The sequence below is a fragment of the Salmo trutta genome, chromosome 6 (genome assembly GCF_901001165.1).
Source record: "Salmo trutta chromosome 6, fSalTru1.1, whole genome shotgun sequence".
NCBI lineage: Eukaryota > Metazoa > Chordata > Actinopteri > Salmoniformes > Salmonidae > Salmo > Salmo trutta.
Window position 1 is genome coordinate 55,250,080 of NC_042962.1, and position 22,553 is coordinate 55,272,632.

The following is a 22,553-nucleotide window of genomic DNA, read 5'->3' on the forward strand; positions in this document are numbered from 1 at the left end:
ACATGCACCTCTATTCAGACAGGATTCTGCTGCTTTACGCTTCATTTCATTTGTGTCATCAAGCTGGTGCCCAACTGTTTTCCGTTCCCTTCCTCCGGCCCCAGGTGTACTGAGACTTCTCTCGTTGGGAATTAAGTTGGGCTGAGGAGGAGGAGAGGGTGTGTAGGATTTCTGGTGTAGGATTTATGCTAATAGAGGGGGCGTGTGTGTGTGTGTTACGTTGAGAGGAAGTTTGAACAAACCACTTCATCAGTCATCTCTACAGAGGATGAGTGGCATGAGACGCCCCTTGGTTTATTTCCCAGGGTTGTTTCTGTACCAACTGTACCTCACTGCCTCTCTCTCTCTCTCTCTCTCTCCCTCCCTCCCTCCCTCCCTCCCTCCCTCCCTCCCTCCCTCCCTCCCTCCCTCCCTCCCTCCCTCCCTCCACAACCTCTCTGCTTTCTTTCCAATTAAGCTCTTAATTGCCAAAGATGATAACAAGTTAATTATTACTCTGCAGGCTAGTAAAAACACAGCTGTCACAGCGCTCCGTGTGCCGCTGCAGTGTGTCTGTGTGTGTGTGTGTGTGTGTGTGTGTGTGTGTGTGTGTGGCTGACTGTAAGCTGCTGCTGTGCGATGTCATCATCTGAGGGGGACAAGGGAGAGAGCTGGGGAGAGCTGTCTTTCAACCCGATGGAGGCCATCGGTATAATGAGTTCATAGCCAGGGAGGGCAGCAGCTACTTAAAAAAATATATACATTTTTTTCACTCTCACAGCAGCAGCCATTTTGCCTTGGCAACCCACACTCACAACCCATGCTCAAGCTTTCAGTGTGCTCAAATTACTAAGGCTTGGGGTTCATAAAAATACATTTGTTCACAACTAGAAAAGTTGTCTTGGTGACAGTTCAGTGGAGGCTGCTGAGGGGAGGACGGCTCATATTAACGTCTGGAATGGAGTCAATGGAATGGTATTAAACATATCAAACACGTGGTTGATTCCATTCCATTCCCTCCTTTCCAGACATTATTATGAGCCGTCCTCCCCTCAGCAGCCTCCACTGTGACAGTGGTGCAGACAGTGGTAATCCATCTGGATTTTGGTTTTGCCCCTAAAAACTATCGATCAGAGTGACCTCATTCACTGTAGTAGGCCATGCACCGCTGTTCAGGGGCCGGCTAGAGAGGGGCCCAGAGATATCTACAAGTAGGGCACATGTGACAGATCTATTCGTCACGTTGCTCATGTGTCTTGGCCAAATCCAGGTGTTTGTTTATGCAGAGAAGAGTTGTGTTTTTTTTGGCTGACTGGTGAAACTGACTATAAACATCATGTAGGCTACAATTCAAGCCATGACCAACAGATGACAGTGTTTCACAAAGAATGTCTACGTTCCTGATCTGGCTCTTCTTTTTCTCTAGCTACAGTACACCTGCCATTTCAAATCAACACACACACCAGTGGCGGACAGTGACATTTATGACGAGGGAGGACAGATTTATTTGTTCATGAGCATGGCCTTATGTCTATTACAGCATATTGGATGACTGTCATTCATATTCCATTCACCCAGTTCAATGTAACATTGATAGGTTTAGGCTACTACATGATACTCTAATTGTCCCTATACCCATCATGAGGTTGCTACAACCTAAATCAAATCAAATCAAATCAAATTTATTTATATAGCCCTTCGTACATCAGCTGAAATCTCAAAGTGCTGTACAGAAACCCAGCCTAAAACCCCAAACAGCAAGCAATGCATGTGAAAGAAGCACGGTGGCTAGGAAAAACTCCCTAGGAAAAACTAGAAAGGCAAAAAACCTAGGAAGAAACCTAGAGAGGAACCAGGCTATGAGGGGTGGCCAGTCCTCTTCTGGCTGTGCCGGGTGGATATTATAACAGAACATGGTCAAGCCTATGAATGAAAGTTTACAACGTAGGTGCACACAGGTCGAGAGAAGAATTTGAGATGACAGACAGTGACACATTCAATACCGCTTTGCACACTCTTGTCTGCATCTAGCTTATCTAGGGTGTAATCATTCATCCAACAGTTGCAAAGGAGAGTTTAAATTGGATAAATTGAGGTATTTTATCCCTGTTTCGTTTGCCTTTGTTTAAGAAACATTTTTCAACAGAATCAGAGGAATGAATACACCCCTGATCATAGCAGCCACGTTGTATTCATTGTAGCCTCTATCCACTCTCCCCCTCTCACATTTCACTTTGTTTGTGGACTTCAATGAACAACACATTAGCTGAATGTGACCAGGTTAAAAAACCTTTCCAAGTCAAACCATATCATAACCTGCTCCATACACCCTTCATCGTTGTCCCCATATTAGCTAAAGTAACATCCTAGTCAACATAGCTAATAGAACTAATGTGTTAGTAAACCCGCTACAATAAGCAGTTAGACCGGTTAGTAAACCCGCTACAATAAGCAGTTAGACCGGTTAGTAAACCCGCTACAATAAGCAGTTAGACCGGTTAGTAAACCCGCTACAATAAGCAGTTAGACCGGTTAGTAAACCCGCTACAATAAGCAGTTAGACCGGTTAGTAAACCCGCTACAATAAGCAGTTAGACCGGCTAGTAAACCCGCTACAATAAGCAGTTAGACCGGCTAGTAAACCCGCTACAATAAGCAGTTAGACCGGTTAGTAAACCCGCTACAATAAGCAGTTAGACCGGTTAGTAAACCCGCTACAATAAGCAGTTAGACCGGTTAGTAAACCCGCTACAATAAGCAGTTAGACCGGTTAGTAAACCCGCTACAATAAGCAGTTAGACCGGCTAGTAAACCCGCTACAATAAGCAGTTAGACCGGTTAGTAAACCCGCTACAATAAGCAGTTAGACCGGTTAGTAAACCCGCTACAATAAGCAGTTAGACCGGTTAGTAAACCCGCTACAATAAGCAGTTAGACCGGCTAGTAAACCCGCTACAATAAGCAGTTAGACCGGTTAGTAAACCCGCTACAATAAGCAGTTAGACCGGTTAGTAAACCCGCTACAATAAGCAGTTAGACCGGTTAGTAAACCCGCTACAATAAGCAGTTAGACCGGTTAGTAAACCCGCTACAATAAGCAGTTAGACCGGTTAGTAAACCCGCTACAATAAGCAGTTAGACCGGTTAGTAAACCCGCTACAATAAGCAGTTAGACCGGTTAGTAAACCCGCTACAATAAGCAGTTAGACCGGTTAGTAAACCCGCTACAATAAGCAGTTAGACCGGTTAGTAAACCCGCTACAATAAGCAGTTAGACCGGCGGGCTCCGGTGGCAATACATTCATAAAACCAAAAGTATGTCTTCTCCTGAGATGTGTCTGTTACTTGAACTCTGTGAAGCATTTATTTGGGACACAATTTCTGAGGCTGGTTACTCTAATGAACTTATCCTCTGCAGCAGAGGTAACTCTGGGTCTTCCTTTCCTGTGGCGGTCCTCATGAGAGCCAGTTTCATCATAGCGCTTGATGGTTTTTGCGACTGCACTTGAAGTTCTTGAAATTTTCCAGATTGACTGACCTTCATGTTTTAAAGTAATGATGGACTGTCGTTTCTCTTTGCTTATTTGAGCTGTTCTTGCCATAATATGGACTTTGTCTTTTACCAAATAGGGCTATCTTCTGTATATCACCCCTACCTTGTCACAACACAACTGATTGGCTCAAACGCATTAAGAAGGAAAGAAATTCCACAAAATAGCAAGGCGCACCTGTTAATTGAAATTAATTCCAGGTGACTACCAGCGTGGCTACTTTGAAGAATCTCAAATATAAAATATATTTAGATTTTTTAAAACACTTTTTTGGTTACTACATGATTCCATATGTGTTATTTCATAGTTTTTATGTCTTCAGTATTATTCTACAATATAGCAACTATTAAAAATAAAGAAAAACCCTGGAATGAGTAGGTGTGTCCAAACTTTTGACTGGTACTGTAGGTCTGCATTGAAATCATTGCATGCCACATCGATGGCCTGAAGGAGGGTGGTACGCTCATGAGGATGACAGTCGTACATCTTTCTTGTATTGTATTCGAGTATTGTATTTTACAGTATTGTAGTGGTCCAATATGTTGCTCAGTTCATAAGAGCCCTCCCCCCAGCAACTTTATTTTGGATACATGTTTACTGTATAGGGGATGGATTTCTTTATTGTTTTGGACTTTCTGGATTATTTCCGTACTGGTACTGTATTGTATTGATATTGATTTACTGCACTGTAGGAGCTAGAAACAAGGTAATTTCACTGCACCTGCTGTAACGTCTGTTAATCTGCGTATGCGACCAATCAACTTTGATGATATTTATTACATACTGTGCATTTCTGATCTTGTCAATATCATATTTTAAATCATAGTAGTAATCATCATAGTAGTACATACAGTATCATACTTTTTATGTTTCTACTTTACAGACAGACATTTTCATTATGTACCGTAGTTCTCAGAATCTGTTGTAGACAAACGAGTTGACATGTTAAATCTATAGGTTTACCAAACGTTTAAGTGATCATCAATTAAGAGCAGTTGGATTAAGTAATAGTCAAATCTTTTCTAACAAAAGAGAAGAAAATCATATCAAAAGTAATGTGAGCGTTGCATTGTGAAATACATTTACTCTATATGAACATGCATTGCAATGTGAAACATGTACACTACATGACCAAAAGTATGTGGACGCCTGCTCGTCGAACATCTCATTCCAAAATCATGGGCATTAATATGGAGCTAGTCCCCCCTTTGCTGCTATAACAGCCTCTACTCTTCTGGGAAGGCTTAACACTAGATGTTGGAACATTGCTGCGGGGACTTCCAGTCAGCCACAAGAGCATTAGTGAGGTCGGGCACTGATGTTGGGCGATTAGGCCTGGCTAGCAGTCGTCGTTCCAATTCATCCCAAAGGTGTTCGATGGGGTTGAGGTCAGGGCTCTGTGCAGGCCAGTCAAGTTCTTCCACACCGATCTCGACAAACCATTTCTGTATGGACCTCACTTTGTGCACAGGGGCATTGTCATGCTGAAACAGGAAAGGGCCTTCACCAAACTGTTGCCATTAAGTTGGAAGCATAGAATTGTGTAGAATGTCATTGTATGCTGTAGCATTAAGATTTTCCTTCACTGGAACTAAGGGGCATAGCCCGAACCATGAAAAACAGTACCAGACCATTATTCCTCCTCCACCAAACTTTACAGTTGGCACTATGCATTGGGGCAGGTAGCATTCTCCTGGCATCTGCCAAACCCAGATTTGTCCGTCGGACTGCCAGACGGTGAAGCATGATTCATCACTCCAGAGAACACTTGTCCACTGCTCCAGAGGCCAATGGCGACGAGCTTTACACCACTTCAGCCAATGCTTGGCATTGTGCATGGTGATCTTAGGCTTGTGTGTGGCTGCTCGGCGAACAGTTGTTATGCTGATGTTGCTTCCAGAGGCATTTTTGCCGTTGTTGCTACTAGATGTTTCCACTTCACAATAACAGCACTTACAGTTGACCGGGGCAGCTCTAGAAGGGCAGAAATTTGACGAAATGACTTGTTGGAAAGGTGGCATCCTATGACGGTGCCATGTTGAAAGTCACTGAGCTCTTTAGTAAGACCATTCTACTGCCAATGTTTGTCAATGGAGATTGCATGGGTGTGTGCTCAATTTTATACACCTCTCAGTAACGGGTGTGGCTGAAATAGCCAAATCCACTAATTTGAAGGGATGTCCACATACTTTTATATATATAGTGTATTCTACTGCAGTGGGCTAGATCAGGTTGACACAGAGTGATTCTTGGTTGTCTTGGTAACAAATCTACTTTGAAACAAAATTATACACCTCACACACATGATTATGGGCTTACCAAAAGTCACCTGTACCATGTCAGATATAGAGTTGAAAAGTATTTCATTTTGAGTTTGCATCCCAATATTACACTTCATATACATCACAGATGACCAAAATATATTATAACTGTTTCACATAGAAACACCAGATTTCTTGTAAGGCATTAGGGTTAGCAGAGTGGTTAAGGTTAGGTTTAAAATCAGGTTTTATGACTTTGTGGCTGTGCCAGCTAGTGACCACTCTGTACAGCTACTTCCAGAACAAGATTCATGATGAAAAACGCTACCTTGCGGAAAAGTGACTTTATGATTTTGTGTGTTACACTGAAAATGTGCTTAGTTGTGAAAAAACTGCCTTTTTGATGATCTCTTTTGAGTTTTGTACTAAGAGTTGTGAACATGTATCAGATAATTGTACAAATTGCACCAAGGTCGCTAACGTTTTTTTTTAATACACATCAATAACATGGTGAAATCTGCTAGTTTTAGTTGAGTTTGTGCTGTATGTTATTTTAAATGTACGACAGGGCTGGCCTAGGGGGCGGTGACCAAACATGGCTGCCTCCACATGTGAGCACCGTGTCTGTAGGGCACCGTGTCTGGTGGGCACGGTGTCTGGTGGGCACGGTGTCTGGTGGGCACGGTGTCTGTAGGGCACCAGGTCTGTAGGGCACCAGGTCTGTATGGCTACAGTCCAGCTAACCCCCCACCCAGGGTTCACCCCATCGCCCCACTCTCCCCCCTGACCTCCATGTACAGGTCGACCTTTTTCCCAGGAGGATGACGTCATACACGGCACAAGACAGGGATGAAGAGTAGCGAGGCCCACAGGGACTCTGGGTGGTGTGTGTGTGTGTGGAAAGGGGGCTTTACAAATTCCAGAAAGCGTACCGTATTATATAGCCATTATCCTTCCATATTGCTCAAATGAACAGCAGACCTGGTTACAAAAAACAGATAAAGCCACACCTCACGGCACCATCCCCTCCACTACTTGACCTAGATAGTTTGTGTGTATGTATTGATGTGTAGGCTGTGTGTGCCGTTTTTAAATGTATGTAGTTCTGTTTTTGAGCTGTTCTTGTCCATTAATGTTCTGTTGCTTTCGCAACAGCTAATGGGGATCCTAATAAAATACCAATACCAAACTGCCAGAGTGAATAACGTCCTACAAGGAGCATCACTATATGGCTGGAGCTTCCCAGCAGCAGTTGTAGTGTATTGTAAGCAGCTTGTTCGCTGTCATGTGCATTTGAATGGGGAGCTCATTGTGCCGTCACACCTTAATGAAGTGAAGATGATTTCATTTGGAGGGAAAAGCCACAGAAGCTAAAGAACCACATGGAGACACTTCATCCTAAATGAAAACATCTGGCGTCCCCTGTCTGGGAAGCCACACAGATAGACGCACATGCACGACCACGGATACTTCCATGTTTAGCTTTCCAGTCAAACGGAGAGAGAAGAAAAAAACACTGAAGAGAGAGAGGCAGACGGGGGTGGAGGGGAAGAGAGAGAGACAGAGAGAGAGAGAGAGAGAGAGAGAGAGAGAGAGAGAGAGAGAGAGAAAGAGAGACGGACAGGAGCGGCAGAAGACAAACAGTTATTTCTTCAAGGATGTTTGGCTGGTTTCACCGCAAGGCCAGGTGATGTGAGGTCTTACAAGTGGAGCGTTCTTGGGATGTTTCGCAGCAGCGCATTGACTCACCTGATTTATGCTGATTCGCCTACGGACCGACGGGTCCCTGGCTGATTCAGTGAGTCGCTGGGCAGAATGAGGAGTCGTATTGATTGTTGTCTTCAGGTTTAATAGCGGTCCACTGAGTTATGACTCCTGTACTGCTCTGCTCTGCTCACCCAGCAGGGAACCGGCCAGCGTCAGCAGTTCACACGGGAGCCATAAACAACCGGCCCCTCCTCTCAGCGCAAAAAATATGTACACACACAAACCATGACTCACAGACACTACACAACACAAAATATATACAGCACACCTTACACATAATACACACTAACATACTGGATCCGTTTACCGGTAAAGATTTTCAAAAAATTATATTCTTACCATGCTTTAAATGTATTTCAATAAATGATGAAATATATGTTTGTGTGTCATGCCATCACATCCTACACACACCGTCATGTAACCAGTATTAGACTGCTGACATAGCTCCAGGAAACCAGTACTGAGATATGACTCACCGCAGACGGCCAGTAGAATGGGTCATGTCAGTCTGTTATTTCTAAAAGCCTATCTGTCTAGTACGCCATATGAACAAATACAGGATAAACACTGCGTACTGTACGGCTCAACGTTTATGTTTAGATCTCGTGAATGATGGAGCACGCCTCCCTCTCTCCCTCCGTATGGTGCACAGACCTCATTTAATTAGCTTAATTAGGCTCCAATATGGAGGATTGCTGCTCCTTGGTTGGTCGGTATTCTCTGGAGCCAGCCAATTACCCATGCAGCCAGATCACAATGCAAACACAGGCTGTTGGTGAACTGGTGTTTAGGGGGGGTTACTCCTCCACAATAGCAGCACCTCCACCTTGCCAGTTTAACCCCCCCCCACTCCCTCTCGAAGCCCCCCAACCCAGCAAGCACACCTTCCACCACCAACATTCAAACATTCACTTGTGAGGGCATGGTTGCTGTGGCAACAGGCACAATGTAAAGAAAACCACAGGAACCGACTATGCATTCCCTTGGTTGGAATGTTTCAGTGTAGAAAGGTGCCTTTTAAAGGAAGTGCAGTAGCCCCTCATTGTCGGAACACTGACACATCCATGATTACAGTACTTTGGTGTGTGTGTGTGTGTGTGTGTGTGTGTGTGTGTGTGTGTGTGTGTGTGTGTGTGTGTGTGTGTGTGTGTGTGTGTGTGTTTGAGTGTGTGTGTGTGTATGTGTGTGTTTGAGTGTGTGTGTGGTGTTGCATCCCTCTAATAGAGTTCCAGACACTTAGTAGAATCTATGACATCACCAACATTCAAACACTTACTTGCAGGAAATGATTGCTGTGGCAACAGGCACGAAGCAAAAAAAACGGAGGAACCGACTATGCATTCCCTTGGATGGAATGTTTCAGTGCAGAAAGGTGCCTTTTAAAGTGAGTGCAGCCCCCCACCCCCCATTTACATTTGACATGTTAGTCATTTAGCAGACGCTCTTATCCAGAGAGACTTAGCGCATTCATCTTAAGAATGCTAGGTGGGACAACCACACATCACAGTCATAGTAAGTACACTTTTCCTCAATAAAGTAGCTATCAGCAAAGTCAGAACTAGTAAAGGGGAAACGAGTGAGTGTTAGTTCACAAAAGGGAGGGAAGGTAGGGGGGAACAGTTCCTTTTGCTGCTCCGTAGGCAAGTACCATGGTCTTGTAGTGGATGCGAGAGGTGTGTGCGGAGGAGCGGGGTGACATGGGAGAATTTGGGAGGGTTGAACACTGGGCGGGCTGCAGCGTTCTGGATAAGTTGCAGGGGTTTGATGGCACAAGCTGCAGAAGTCGCAGTAGTCCAGACGGGAGATGACAAGTGCCTGGATTAGGACCTGCGTCACTTCCTGTGTGAGGTAGGGTCGTACTCTACGGATGTTGTAGAGCATGAATCTGCAGGAGAATGACAGGGTGTTGTCCAGGGTCATGCCAAGGTTCTTTGCACTCTTCGAGGGAGACACAGTGGAGTTGTGAACTATGATGGAGAGGTCTTGGAGCGGACAGGTCTTCCCCGGGAGGAAGAGCAACTCCGTCTTGTCGTGGTTGAGCTTGGGGTGGTGGGCCGACACCCAAGCTGAGATATCTGGCAGGCACGCAGAGATGCGTGTCGCCACCTGGGTGTCAGAAGGGGGAAGGAGAAAAGTATAACAATGATAGGAGAGACCATGTGAGGATATGACGGAGCCGAGTGACAGTGTAGAGAGAAGAGGAGAGGGCAGTGCGAATAGCCTCTGTGACCGAGGGAAGAGTAGTCTTGGTTGAGTGACCGGTCTTGAAGCCTGACTGGGTAGGGGTTGAGTGGCTAGGGTTGGAGGAGAGGGAGAGGGAGACAGAAAAGGAAACAAAGTAGTGATCAGAGACCTGGAGGGGGGTTTCCGGGAGATTAGTAGGTCAACAGCCTCTAGTAAAGACGAGGTCAAGTGTATTGCCTGCCTTGTGAGTGGGAGGGGACTGGGAAAGGGTGAAGTCAAAAGAGGCAAGGAGGGGAAAGAAAGAGTTGGAAAGAAATGAATCAAAGGCAGACGTCGGGAGATTGAAGTCGTACAGTCTGAAGGCCTGTGAACACTGACACATTCATTAATACAATATTTTAGTGTGTGTGTGTGTGTGTGTGTGTGTGTGTGTGTGTGTGTGTGTGTGTGTGTGTGTGTGTGTGTGTGTGTGTGTGTGTATGTGTGTATGTGTGATGAACAGACATGATCACAAGCTTAGCTGCTGTGGTCCGGTATAGTGGCCTGGATTCTGCCGTCACAGCCAGCGTCAGAGGGGGCAAGATTGCAGTGATGGTTGGATCTATCCGGGGTTCAAGATTACAGTGTTTTCCTGCAACATGGAGTGGAGAGTGGAGTAGGAATTTAGCAGAAGCTTATGTAATCAATATGAAATCTCATTATGTGAGTTAGGACATTGTAATATGGTTATTAATGTGTAATGGGAGAGGAACTACATCATAACTACATCATAAGTGATTCATTAACTGCCCAGTGTTTCCACATTTCAATTAAATATGACCTAGAATTAAATAGTTTTCCTTCCAAAATGTTTTAATTGAATATGTTAAAAAGCATATTTTTTGTGTTGTGTACCCCAACAACAGAATGGTGGAATGGTGTGAGTATATATCGGTCATTAAACATATTCATGCAAGTAGAACGCGGATTGGCCAGCTCACCCTCCTCTAGACCGCTGATTAGCCAGCTCTTCCTCAGGGAGATGACATCATTCTCTATGAGGAAATAGCAAGCGTTTTTTAAATGGTCTATTTGAGATACAAGTTTGAGGTGGGGTTTTTGAAGTGCTTTTTTCCCCTTCCAATTTATGCTTTGGCCACAAATACGAGTATCCAAGTCAACAACATCAATTGGATATGAGTTAACAGAATATTAACTTTTAAAAGTGAGATTTTCACCGGGAAGTTACTTTAAATGAAAATCATCGATTGCAATCAGCATTTGATTTGGTGTCCCATCATAACAAGCCTGTACATGTCAAGATGCAAGTAGAGAGGTCTAAAGAACAATTATTAAATGTGTTTTTATTATTAATAATAATAGTATCTCTTTAATTAACATTGCAGGTACATAATAAAAAAAGAAATGAATCAGAAACAGGAGAGACAACAGAACCGTAATATTGTCTCAAAATTGTGAAAGTGCCTGGAATAATTCTGTGCTATATATTATTAATTATGATCATCATTAATATCATTATTATGATTACCAGAAAGGTTCATAAAACAAGTTTGCCACTCACTCTGAAAATGCAAACTTATTTTTTTATGAATGTTGCTAGATTGTCTTCATCTTATTATCCTTTTTGATTTATATACACAATGTCATAGAATACAAGAAATCCACCCCTTAAAGGAGCTCTGTCTCGAATGTATCAAACGTTACTGTGTTTTCTGTTGGGTCAGGCAGGTATGACAGTTGGAAATTGACGTTCTTCTCAGTGATATACCAAGCAGCCAACTGAGTACAGTACATTGAAGAAAAAAGTTAAACCAAAGGGAAATTGAAAAACCAATCATTTTTGCAGACCGAGGGGGACATAGACATCTCTTACAGAGTTTACTCATTGTGTATAGGTTAATACTTTGCATAATGTGTGGCACTACAAGGGACTGAATACACTACCTCACTGTTTCTGTTTAGAAGCTGCTAGCACTATGAAGTATCAATAAAACAACGTTACGATATCAGATATTACAGTATATCGAACACCCGTGTTGGATCCCGTAAATGACCGTATCTTACTTCATAGGGTTAGCCTCACAAGAACTATGTATGAAATGATCGTGGATCGTATGAGAGCACAGTCTCACTTTCTTTCTGAGGTTTCCTTGGAGACTGTTTACATCAGTGTAACCATGGAAATGTTATAGGGACATGCGTTGTGTCAGGACCGACCCAACACAGGCCTACTCTCCCCACTAAAGCGCCTCCCAACCAGGCTTTATCAAGTCCTGGTAAAAGAACAACGTTGGGGTCTTTGAGTAGCTCTTATTGTTGCTTAATGGGACTTCATGACATCATATTTTGGCCAATCTGAAACGAACCAAAAAACTTGGTAAAGCCCTAAAACAAGCCCTAATGTGGATCATGTGGTGTGGATTTCAGATCTTTTTTCTTCACAAGCACATTTTTGCTTTGGTCTCACTTGCTTGAAAAATAATGAGGATAATCTTGACTTTTCCCGTACCACTACGGACCATTGGATATTTGAATGGGTTTAAATTGAATTTCAGAGGAATCAAAATGGATGAGCATTTATTTGTCACTATGTGTGGAGATACATTTCTCTTGGGTCGAACTCCATGATTTGCTCCTGTATTTTGGTCCGTTTGACAGACTGTCACATGATATGCTAAACATTTCTTCTTCTAGGAACATATGACAACAACACTCTGAACAAATCTTGGAAGTCAACTGTGTTCAGTGTGTCGTCTTTTCAAAATGGCTGCTGTCCTTCTCCATAGAAATCAGGGAGGCACTACATCGAGGTTATCTGGTATTCATGTGCGGTGGGGAAATGAAGATACTTTTCACGAATCTGCTTTGATGAACGTTTTCGAGTGTGAACAGTGTTTCTTCTTTTTAAATACATTGACATATATCATAGGTTGAATACATCTAGTTACTATGCACACTCCTCTGTTATGGAAAAGTCTTCAAAACACAAATATACATTGCCCCCCACCCAACAATGATATTAGGACTTGATGAAAACATCTCAAATTATTTTATATTTTTTCATCTTTCCACTAAGATAAGACATTTAGTGAAGGATTCAAACATCCACTTTGTCTGCTATGCAATTAGGGAACTGCATAGCAAAATAATGTAGAAAACAGAATGCATGTTACTCTATTTCTGTCATTAGTGGGATGAAATGTGAATAAGTATGTACTTCCAAGCAAATATTTTTGTTACAAAAATATACTTTCTCATAAAATAATACACATAGTTGTTCTTAGGGCGATATATGTCTCTGTTAAGCTGAACAGAAAGGCTGTCTTTTGAAAAGAGCATGTCACTATGTTTGCGAGAGCTGCAAAACTTGCACACCAAGTCTAGCACCAGTCTCTATAGTGTCCCGGTGGGTTGGTTCATCTATTCATATCTTGCATACTCCCAGGCCTCTTCATCTGTTGCATAATCTAGTTGTGTTTAATAAGAGTCCCAAATAAAAGAAGATTCCATCTATGTAACCAACAACAAAAAAAGGACATTTTCTTTCGAATGAAACATCAAAACTTTCCCGCTACAGTGCCATAACTGTTAAAAAACAAAGAGCGTTCAAACTACACCAGTTCCACTACAAGTCAAGATCAAAATTACAACAGATCAGCCAATAGACCTCAAAGACCATCGTTTCACTTTCATACCCAAATACAAAAAAATTCAAACCATAAATCCAAACAAACGTAGAAATTTGATGATAAAAACTGGTGAATGAAAGGTCAAAGAAAAACAACAGAAAAATACTGACGCTATAAAGAAATATAAAATATATGTACAAGACCCTGTATTCCTTGAGTTTCTGGGTAAATGAACATCGGCGTTGGTGTCTGTGTGTACAGGCATTTCAAACCAAACGGGTATTTCTTTTCACGCCAAATCCTCCTTAGTCCTTGTCAAACAAATGTCGTCTTAGTCTGACAGAATGACTTGTCCTGTGTTGGTGATTTCCCCCTGTGAATCCTGGTGCAAATTCCACAGCAGCAGTCTCTAGTCCACTAAGGATCTCCGTAGCAACACCCCCTCCACCACCACCACCACCACACACTCTGCCAGCTAGTTCTCCCTCTACATACAATATATCCCATCTGTCCCTATGCCAGCCTGGTGCTGTCACCAGATGACACTGGATATACTGGTCTCGCGTGGCAGCAGCGGTAGCATGGCGTTATTGGCGTGTGCCTCCTCGATGCTCTGTTCTCTGGGTGTCCTGGCCTGGCCGTGGGGCCTCTGTCCGTTGATCAGAGTCATAGGGATGTTGCAGTAGGTGTGCTGGTCACCCAGGGTGGAGAGGGGAGGCAGGCTGCTGCCGGGGGCCATGTCGTACTCGTAGCTGCGGTAGTAATGTTTCTGCTGCCTCATCTGGGTGTGGTAGTTGACAGTGGAGTTGTGGAAGGTGCTCCGCAAGTCCGGGTGCGCCGTGGCCATGGCGGTGGAGGTGGCGGCTGCCATGGAGATGGCGGAGACGGTCTGGAGCTCGCCAAAAGGGCCCTGCTCGCTGACGTCCAGCACCTGCTCGTTGCTGATGATGGGCTCCATGTGCTTGAAGGGCATCTCGTACTGCAAGTGTTTCCAGAAGTTGGAGCTGAGCTTGTTGCTCTTGGGGCCACGCCACTTGATGACGGTCAGCATCTTGATGGTGTGTTTGAGCGCTTCCACTTCCTGGTAGTTCATGATGCCATGCAGCTCGGCACACTCAATCAGAATCACCTTGATCTCCCCGGTGACCAGCATGTTCCGGAGGCGGGTCTCCAGCTCGAAGATGCTCCAACCCCGCCGCACCACATAATTGGGTGTCATGACGATGATGAGGCGCTTGGATTGGTCCACACAGCGCGCCACGTCCTCGATATAGGCTGGAGAGAGGGAAGGAGAGGCATACAGAGAGAGGGGGGAGGGAAGGAGAGGGATACAGAGAGAGGGGGGAGGGAAGGAGAGGGATACAGAGAGAGAGAGGAGGGAAGGAGAGCGAGAGAAAAAGAAAGAGGCAAGAAAGATATGAAGGAAGTTACAGTATGAAATAATAACACAGCTAAATATAAATATATCATATATATATATATTCTAGTCTGTATGTATAGTATGTAAAACATGGTCTATCATCCACTGGTTGATGCTGCCTGCTATTGTCTTTTAATTCGTTTGACTAGCTAAATAGGATATTTAAATGTAAGTGTATAAATCTAATGCATCATAACAGGATATAGAGCATGCATTTAACATGAAAAAAAATCTATATTGAGAAAAACAGAGAGAATGAGAAATAAGTCAACAAACACAAAACACACTAACATCAGACAATACGTTGACCTCTCAGACCCCATAAACACACTGACGTCAGACAATATGTTGACCTATCAGACCCCATAAACACACTGACATCAGACAATACGTTGACCTCTCAGACCCCACAGCCTTGTTAAACACACTGACATCAGACAATACGTTGACCTCTCAGACCCCACAGCCTTGTTAAACACACTGACATCAGACAATACGTTGACCTATCAGACCCCATAAACACACTGACATCAGACAATACGTTGACCTATCAGACCCCACAGCCTTGTTAAACACACTGACATCAGACAATACGTTGACCTATCAGACCCCATAAACACACTGACATCAGACAATACGTTGACCTATCAGACCCCATAAACACACTGACATCAGACAATACGTTGACCTCTCAGACCCCACAGCCTTGTTAAACACACTGACATCAGACAATACGTTGACCTATCAGACCCCATAAACACACTGACATCAGACAATACGTTGACCTATCAGACCCCACAGCCTTGTTAAACACACTGACATCAGACAATACGTTGACCTATCAGACCCCATAAACACACTGACATCAGACAATACGTTGACCTATCAGACCCCACAGCCTTGTTAAACACACTGACATCAGACAATACGTTGACCTATCAGACCCCATAAACACACTGACATCAGACAATACATTGACCTATCAGACCCCACAGCCTTGTTAAACACACTGACATCAGACAATACGTTGACCTATCAGACCCCATAGCCTTGTTAAACACACTGACATCAGACAATACGTTGACCTATCAGACCCCATAAACACACTAACATCAGACAATACGTTGACCTATCAGACCCCATAAACACACTGACATCAGACAATATGTTGACCTATCAGACCCCACAGCCTTGTTAAACACACTGACATCAGACAATACGTTGACCTCTCAGACCCCACAGCCTTGTTAAACACACTGACATCAGACAATACGTTGACCTATCAGACCCCATAAACACACTGACATCAGACAATACGTTGACCTATCAGACCCCACAGCCTTGTTAAACACACTGACATCAGACAATACGTTGACCTATCAGACCCCACAGCCTTGTTAAACACACTGACATCAGACAATACGTTGACCTATCAGACCCCACAGCCTTGTTAAACACACTGACATCAGACAATACGTTGACCTATCAGACCCCATAAACACACTGACATCAGACAATACGTTGACCTATCAGACCCCACAGCCTTGTTAAACACACTGACATCAGACAATACGTTGACCTATCAGACCCCACAGCCTTGTTAAACACACTGACATCAGACAATACGTTGACCTCTCAGACCCCACAGCCTTGTTAAACACACTGACATCAGACAATACGTTGACCTATCAGACCCCACAGCCTTGTTAAACACACTGACATCAGACAATACGTTGACCTATCAGACCCCACAGCCTTGTTAAACTGTATGTTCTAAACTGCTGATCTAACGGCTATTAGAGACCTACTGAGTCACAATAACTCTATAGTGATAACAATATGAGAGAAATTGATATGTGGGTAGGTGTGTGTGTTTGTGTGTGTGTGTGTGTGTGTGTGAGAGAGAGAGAGAGAGCTAGTATCTTGTTTGTGTGTGTGTGTGTGTGTGTGTGTGTGTGTGTGTGTGTGTGTGTGTGTGTGTGTGTGTGTGTGTGTGTGTGTGTGTGTGTGTGTGTGTGTGTGTGTGTGTGTATGTCTACTATGTGTTTGTGTGTGTGTGTGAAACACACTATACAAGCTGCCCTTTCTAAACACAGTGTTTCTCATGTGTAACAGTATAAATCATAGAGCCAAATGTAGCCATTGTGCGTGTGCCCTACATGCCAGAAGAGCAGAGACTGCTAAAGCCTGCTGTTAGTGAGGCTGCTGGGGTCCTGTCAGAAACAAAGACTCTTCCACTACAGGTTGACAGGATTAACTAAGCTTCCCTTTCTAATCAAAGAGCCCCTACTGTGAGAGGTGCTGCTCTCTGAGCCAACAGGGCTGGCCATCTCTCTCTCCCTCTCTCTCTCTCTCTAGCTCTCTCTGTCACTCTTTCTCTCTCTCTCCCTCTCCCTCCCTCTCCCTCTCTCCATTTCCCTTTCTCCCTCTCACTCCCTCTCACTCCATCTCACTCACTCCATCTCCTTGTGCACCCCTCTACATCTCCCTCGCCCTCCGTCTCTCTCCTTCTCGTCTCCCTCCAACCCTTGGGGAGGTTAAAACTCAAAAGGGCTTTTCTCTTTTATGCCTTATGCTCAGCTGAGCCCCTGGGGATAGAGGAGAGCAGGCGAGCAGGCTGATTAGCAGGAGCATAGAGAACAAATCCCTCTCATCACCTCACTATGATAAGTCAGTCTGGATGTTCTCTGTAATTGGACTTTAACGCTGGCAAACACAAGACCCCTTTCCACCCTCTACTATCTCTCTCTCTGTTTCTCTGTCTCTCTATCTCTCTGCTTCTCTGCTTCTCTGCCTCTTTCTCTCTCTGCTTCTCTGTCTCTGGTTCTCTCTGCTTCTCTGTCTCTATCTGCTTCTCTGCCTCTCTCTCTCTCTGCTTCTGTCTCTCTCTGCTTCTCTGTCTCTCTATCTCTCTGCTTCTCTGCTTCTCTGCCTCTCTCTCTCTCTGCTCCTCTGTCTCTGTGTCTCTCTGCTTCTCTGTCTCTCTCTCTGCTTCTCTGTCTCAATCTATCTCTGCTTCTCTGCTTCTCTCTCTCTGTCTGTCTCTCTGTCTCTCTCTCTGTCTCTCTGTCTCTCTCTCTGTCTCTCTCTGTCTCTCTCTCTGTCTCTCTCTCTGTCTCTCTCTCTGTCTCTCTCTCTGTCTCTCTCTCTGTCTCTGCCTGTCTTTGTCTCTCTCTGCTTCTCTCTCTCTGCCTCTCTCTGCTTCTCTGTCTGTCTGCTTCTCTATCTGTCTGTCTCTGCTTCTCTCTGTCTCTCTCCCTCTGTCTCTCTCTGTCTGTCTCTGTCTGTCTGTCTCTGTCTGTCTCTCTCTGTCTCTCTGTCTCTCTGTCTCTCTGTCTCTCTGTCTCTGTCTCTCTCTGTCTCTCTCTGTCTCTCTCTGTCTCTCTGTCTCTGTCTCTCTGTCTCTGTCTCTCTCTGTCTCTCTCTGTCTCTGTCTCTGTCTCTCTCTGTCTCTGTCTCTCTCTGTCTCTCTCTGTCTCTCTGTCTCTGTCTCTCTCTGTCTCTCTCTAAGCCTCTTTCCTCTCTAATGGTCTTTCTAGAGTAGCACAGTTGTTGCGGCTGGTTGTGGCTGGGTGAGGCTGGGTGTGGCTGGTTGTGGCTGGGTGAGGCTGGGTGTGGTTAGTTGTGGCTGGTTATGGCTGGGTGTGGTTAGTTGTGGCTGGTTATGGCTGGTTGTGGTTAGTTGTGGCTGCTTGTGACAGGTTGTGGCTGGTTGTGACTGGTTGTGGTTAGTTGTGGCTGGTTGTGGTTAGTTGTGGCTGGTTGTGACTGGTTGTGGTTAGTTGTGGCTGGTTGTGGTTAGTTGTGGCTGGTTGTGGCTGGTTGTGGTTAGTTGTGTCAGGTTGTGTCAGGTTGTGGCTGGTTGTGGCTGGTTGTGGTTAGTTGTGGCTGGTTGTGGCTGGTTGTGGTTAGTTGTGGCTGGTTGTGGTTGGTTGTGGCTGATTGTGTCAGGTTGTGGCTGGTTGTGGTTAGTTGTGGCTGGTTGTGGTTAGTTGTGGCTGGTTGTGGTTAGTTGTGGCTGGTTGTGTCAGGTTGTGGTTAGTTATGGCTGGTTGTGGTTAGTTGTGGCTGGTTGTGGTTAGTTGTGGCTGGTTGTGGCTGGTTGTGGTTAGTTGTGGCTGGTTGTGGTTAGTTGTGGTTAGTTGTGGCTGGTTGTGTCCGGTTGTGGTTAGTTGTGGCTGGTTGTGGTTGGTTATGGCTGGTTGTGGTTAGTTGTGGCTGGTTGTGGCTGGTTGTGGTTAGTTGTGGCTGGTTGTGGTTAGTTGTGGCTGGTTGTGGTTAGTTGTGGCGGGTTGTGTCAGGTTGTGGCTGGTTGTGGCTGGTTGTGGTTAGTTGAGGCTGGTTGTGGCTGGTTGTGGCTGGTTGTGGTTAGTTGTGGCTGGTTGTGGTTGGTTGTGGCTGGTTGTGTCAGGTTGTGGCTGGTTGTGGTTAGTTGTGGCTGGTTGTGGTTAGTTGTGGTTAGTTGTGGCTGGTTGTGTCAGGTTGTGGTTAGTTCTGGCTGGTTGTGGTTAGTTATGGCTGGTTGTGGTTAGTTGTGGCTGGTTGTGGCTGGTTGTGGTTAGTTGTGGCCGGTTGTGGTTAGTTGTGATTAGTTGTGGCTGGTTGTGTCAGGTTGTGGTTAGTTGTGGCTGGTTGTGGTTGGTTATGGCTGGTTGTGGTTAGTTGTGGCTGGTTGTGGCTGGTTGTGGTTAGTTGTGGCTGGTTGTGGTTAGTTGTGGCTGGTTGTGGCTGGTTGTGGTTAGTTGTGGCGGGTTGTGTCAGGTTGTGGCTGGTTGTGGCTGGTTGTGGCTGGTTGTGGCTGGTTGTGGTTAGTTGTGCCTGGTTGTGTCAGGTTGTGGCTGGTTGTGGCTGGTTGTGTCAGGTTGTGGCTGGTTGTGGCTGGTTGTGGCTGGTTGTGGTTAGTTGTGCCTGGTTGTGTCAGGTTGTTGCTGGTTGTGGCTGGTTGTGGCTGGTTGTGTCAGGTTGTGGTTAGTTGTGGCTGGTTGTGGCTGGTTGTGTCAGGTTGTGGTTAGTTGTGGCTGGTTGTGGCTGGTTGTGGCTGGCTGTGGCTGATTGTGGCTGGTTGTGGTTAGTTGAGGCTGGTTGTTGCTGGTTGTGGCTGGTTGTGGCTAGCTGAGGCTGGTTGTGGTTAGTTGTGGTTGGTTGTGGCTGGTTGTGGTTAGTTGAGGCTGGTTGTGGGTGGTTGTGTCAGGTTGTGGCAACCAGCTGGTTGTGGCTGGTTGTGGCTGGTTGTGGTTAGTTGTGACTGGTTGTGGCTGGTTGTGGTTAGTTGTGGCTGGTTGTGGCTGGTTGTGGCTGGTTGTGGTGAGTTGTGGCTGGTTGTGTCAGGTTGTGCCTGGTTGTGGTTAGTTGTGGCTGGTTGTGGTTAGTTGTGGCTGGTTGTGGTTAGTTGTGGCTGGTTGTGCCTGGTTGTGGTTAGTTGTGGCTGGTTGTGGTTAGTTGTGGCTGGTTGTGGTTAGTTGTGGCTGGTTGTGGCTGGTTGTAGTTAGTTGAGGCTGGTTGTGGATGGTTGTGGCTGGTTGTGGTTAGTTGTGGCTGGTTGTGTCAGGTTGTGGTTAGTTGTGGCAGGTTGTGGCAGGTTGTGTCAGGTTGTGGCAGGTTGTGCCTTGTTGTGGTTAGTTGTGGCTGGTTGTGGCAGGTTGTGGCAGGTTGTGCCTGGTTGTGCCTGGTTGTGGTTAGTTGGGGCTGGTTGTGGTTAGTTGTGGCTGGTTGTGTCAGGTTGTGGCTGGTTGTGGCTGGTTGTGGTTAGTTGTGGTTAGTTGTGGCTGGTTGTGGTTAGTTGTGGCTGGTTGTGTCAGGTTGTGGCAGGTTGTGTTTAGTTGTGGGTGGTTGTGGTTAGTTGTGTCAGGTTGTGGCTGGTTGTGGCTGGTTGTGGCAGGTTGTGGCTGGTTGTGGCAGGTTGTGGCTAGTTGTGCCTGGTTGTGGTTAGTTGTGGCTGGTTGAGTCAGGTTGTGGCTGGTTGTGGCTGGTTGTGGTTAGTTGTGGTTAGTTGTGGCTGGTTGTGTCAGGTTGTGGTTAGTTGTGTCTGGTTGTGTCAGGTTGTAGCTGGTTGTGGTTAGTTGTGTCAGGTTGTGGCTGGTTGTGGCTGGTTGTGGTTAGTTGTGGCTGGTTGTGGCTGGTTGTGGTTAGTTGTGGTTGGTTGTGGTTAGTTGTGTCAGGTTGTGGCTGGTTGTGCCTGGTTGTGGTTAGTTGTGGCTGGTTGTGGCTGGTTGTGGCTGGTTGTGGTTAGTTGTGGCTGGTTGTGTCAGGTTGTGGTTAGTTGTGTCTGGTTGTGTCAGGTTGTGGCTGGTTGTGCCTGGTTGTGGTTAGTTGTGGCTGGTTGTGGCTGGTTGTGGTTAGTTGTGGCTGGTTGTGGTTAGTTGTGGCTGGTTGTGTCAGGTTGTGGTTAGTTGTGGCTGGTTGTGGCTGGTTGTGGCTGGTTGTGGCTGGTTGTGGTTAGTTGTGGCTGGTTGTGTCAGGTTGTGGCTGGTTGTGGTTAGTTGCTGACACAGTAGTGGTAAGTGGCTGGGGGAATGAGAGTACCTCTAAGGAGTCTTGAATCGTCCTGGAAATGATCATTGGTGAAACCTAAACATAAACAGTTCAACATTCAAAAGGTGTGATCAGGTAGACTTGCAGAAAGGCATCAGAGGAAGTTAGAGTCAGGGGACTTAAATAAGTTACTTAGATAAACTGTGCCTAGTTTCTCTCAACTCACCAAAACACGTTTATCCCAGTTTAATATGGGAGTTGTGGCATCAGGACCAAAGGAGCCTGTCAGTTTACATACTATGTATTACATTGTAATAGATGCGTTTTAACCAATTCATTGGCTATGAAGACCTCTATTTCCATTGATTACTTTATACTCAAACTTTCAACATCGCATATATTTTGAATTAAATAAATAGCTTTATTTGCATGAGAAAAAAATGTGTTCATTTGCCTGGAGACAATTCCATTGACTTATGAGGTCTTAGAGGAGAACAAATGTCCTTAGAAGGTGTGTATTTTAGCCCTGGGTTTGTGCCACGTATCCCCTATTAACACAGTCCCCCGGACAACACAAACATTTAAGTCAAACTGACTCTATTCGTAACATCGACACAAACTGAACAATGTGACAGACAAGAATGTGACACAAATGAGCAAAAACAAAGAAAAGTATTCTCACTGAGAGTAATGGAATAGTATCAGTGAAGCATTATCATCCAATATCATGACCCTATCACAGGTGCCAAGTGTGAATCTGAATTACAAGCAGTAAACTGCAGTCAACATGCAGAAATCCCCTTTGATTGGTTGTTAGACAGTGATCATAAAGATATGATTAAGACTGGATCAATGCAATATAATCACAAAGTTGATTATTACCCACTAATTACACATTTTCAGCTGTACCACAGACAACTCAAAATCATCGGCTGAAGACTACATGCTGCTACGTTGTAATTAACAGGTTAAAGTGACAGTTCACTCCAAAATCAACGTTTGTCAGATGTTTACAGTAAGATGGTAGAATGTGTCACGTGATATGTACACAACACAACGACAACATTAGAAACAGAATTAAACAGGAAATAAACCAAAAAGGTACAAAACTTACTTCCAGTTGGGATCAAGTCCCTGTCTGGAATGAACAGTTTATACCCATAATGCCTCTCCAGGACGTCGGGTAGGATCTCCAGGGCGAAGCGTTCCTCCTCACGCGTCTCCTGACTCCACTGGTCCGGGTCCACTTTGGTGTATGACAGATAGGCATCATAGTCCTTATTATCTACAG

At 45.0% G+C, this 22,553-nt stretch overlaps 1 protein-coding gene across 3 annotated transcripts in view; it reads right to left on the reverse strand.

Annotated features, from left to right (window-relative positions):
- Positions 1 to 11,062: 11,062 nt before the first annotated feature.
- The window catches only part of LOC115196347 (interleukin-1 receptor accessory protein-like 1-B), a 326,173-nt gene continuing 314,682 nt past the window's right edge, over positions 11,063 to 22,553 (reverse strand). For 2 of the 3 annotated variants that reach the window (XM_029757107.1, XM_029757105.1), the window contains exons 10-11: positions 22,377 to 22,547; positions 11,063 to 14,646 (exon numbers count right to left, since the gene is read on the reverse strand). In XM_029757107.1, coding sequence (XP_029612967.1) covers positions 13,904 to 14,646; positions 22,377 to 22,547 — 914 coding nt within the window. In that variant the 3' untranslated portion in view covers positions 11,063 to 13,903. Of the gene's footprint in view, positions 14,647 to 21,313; positions 21,359 to 22,376; positions 22,548 to 22,553 lie in introns of all 3 variants that reach the window. The other variant, XM_029757104.1, reaches the window with a different exon arrangement.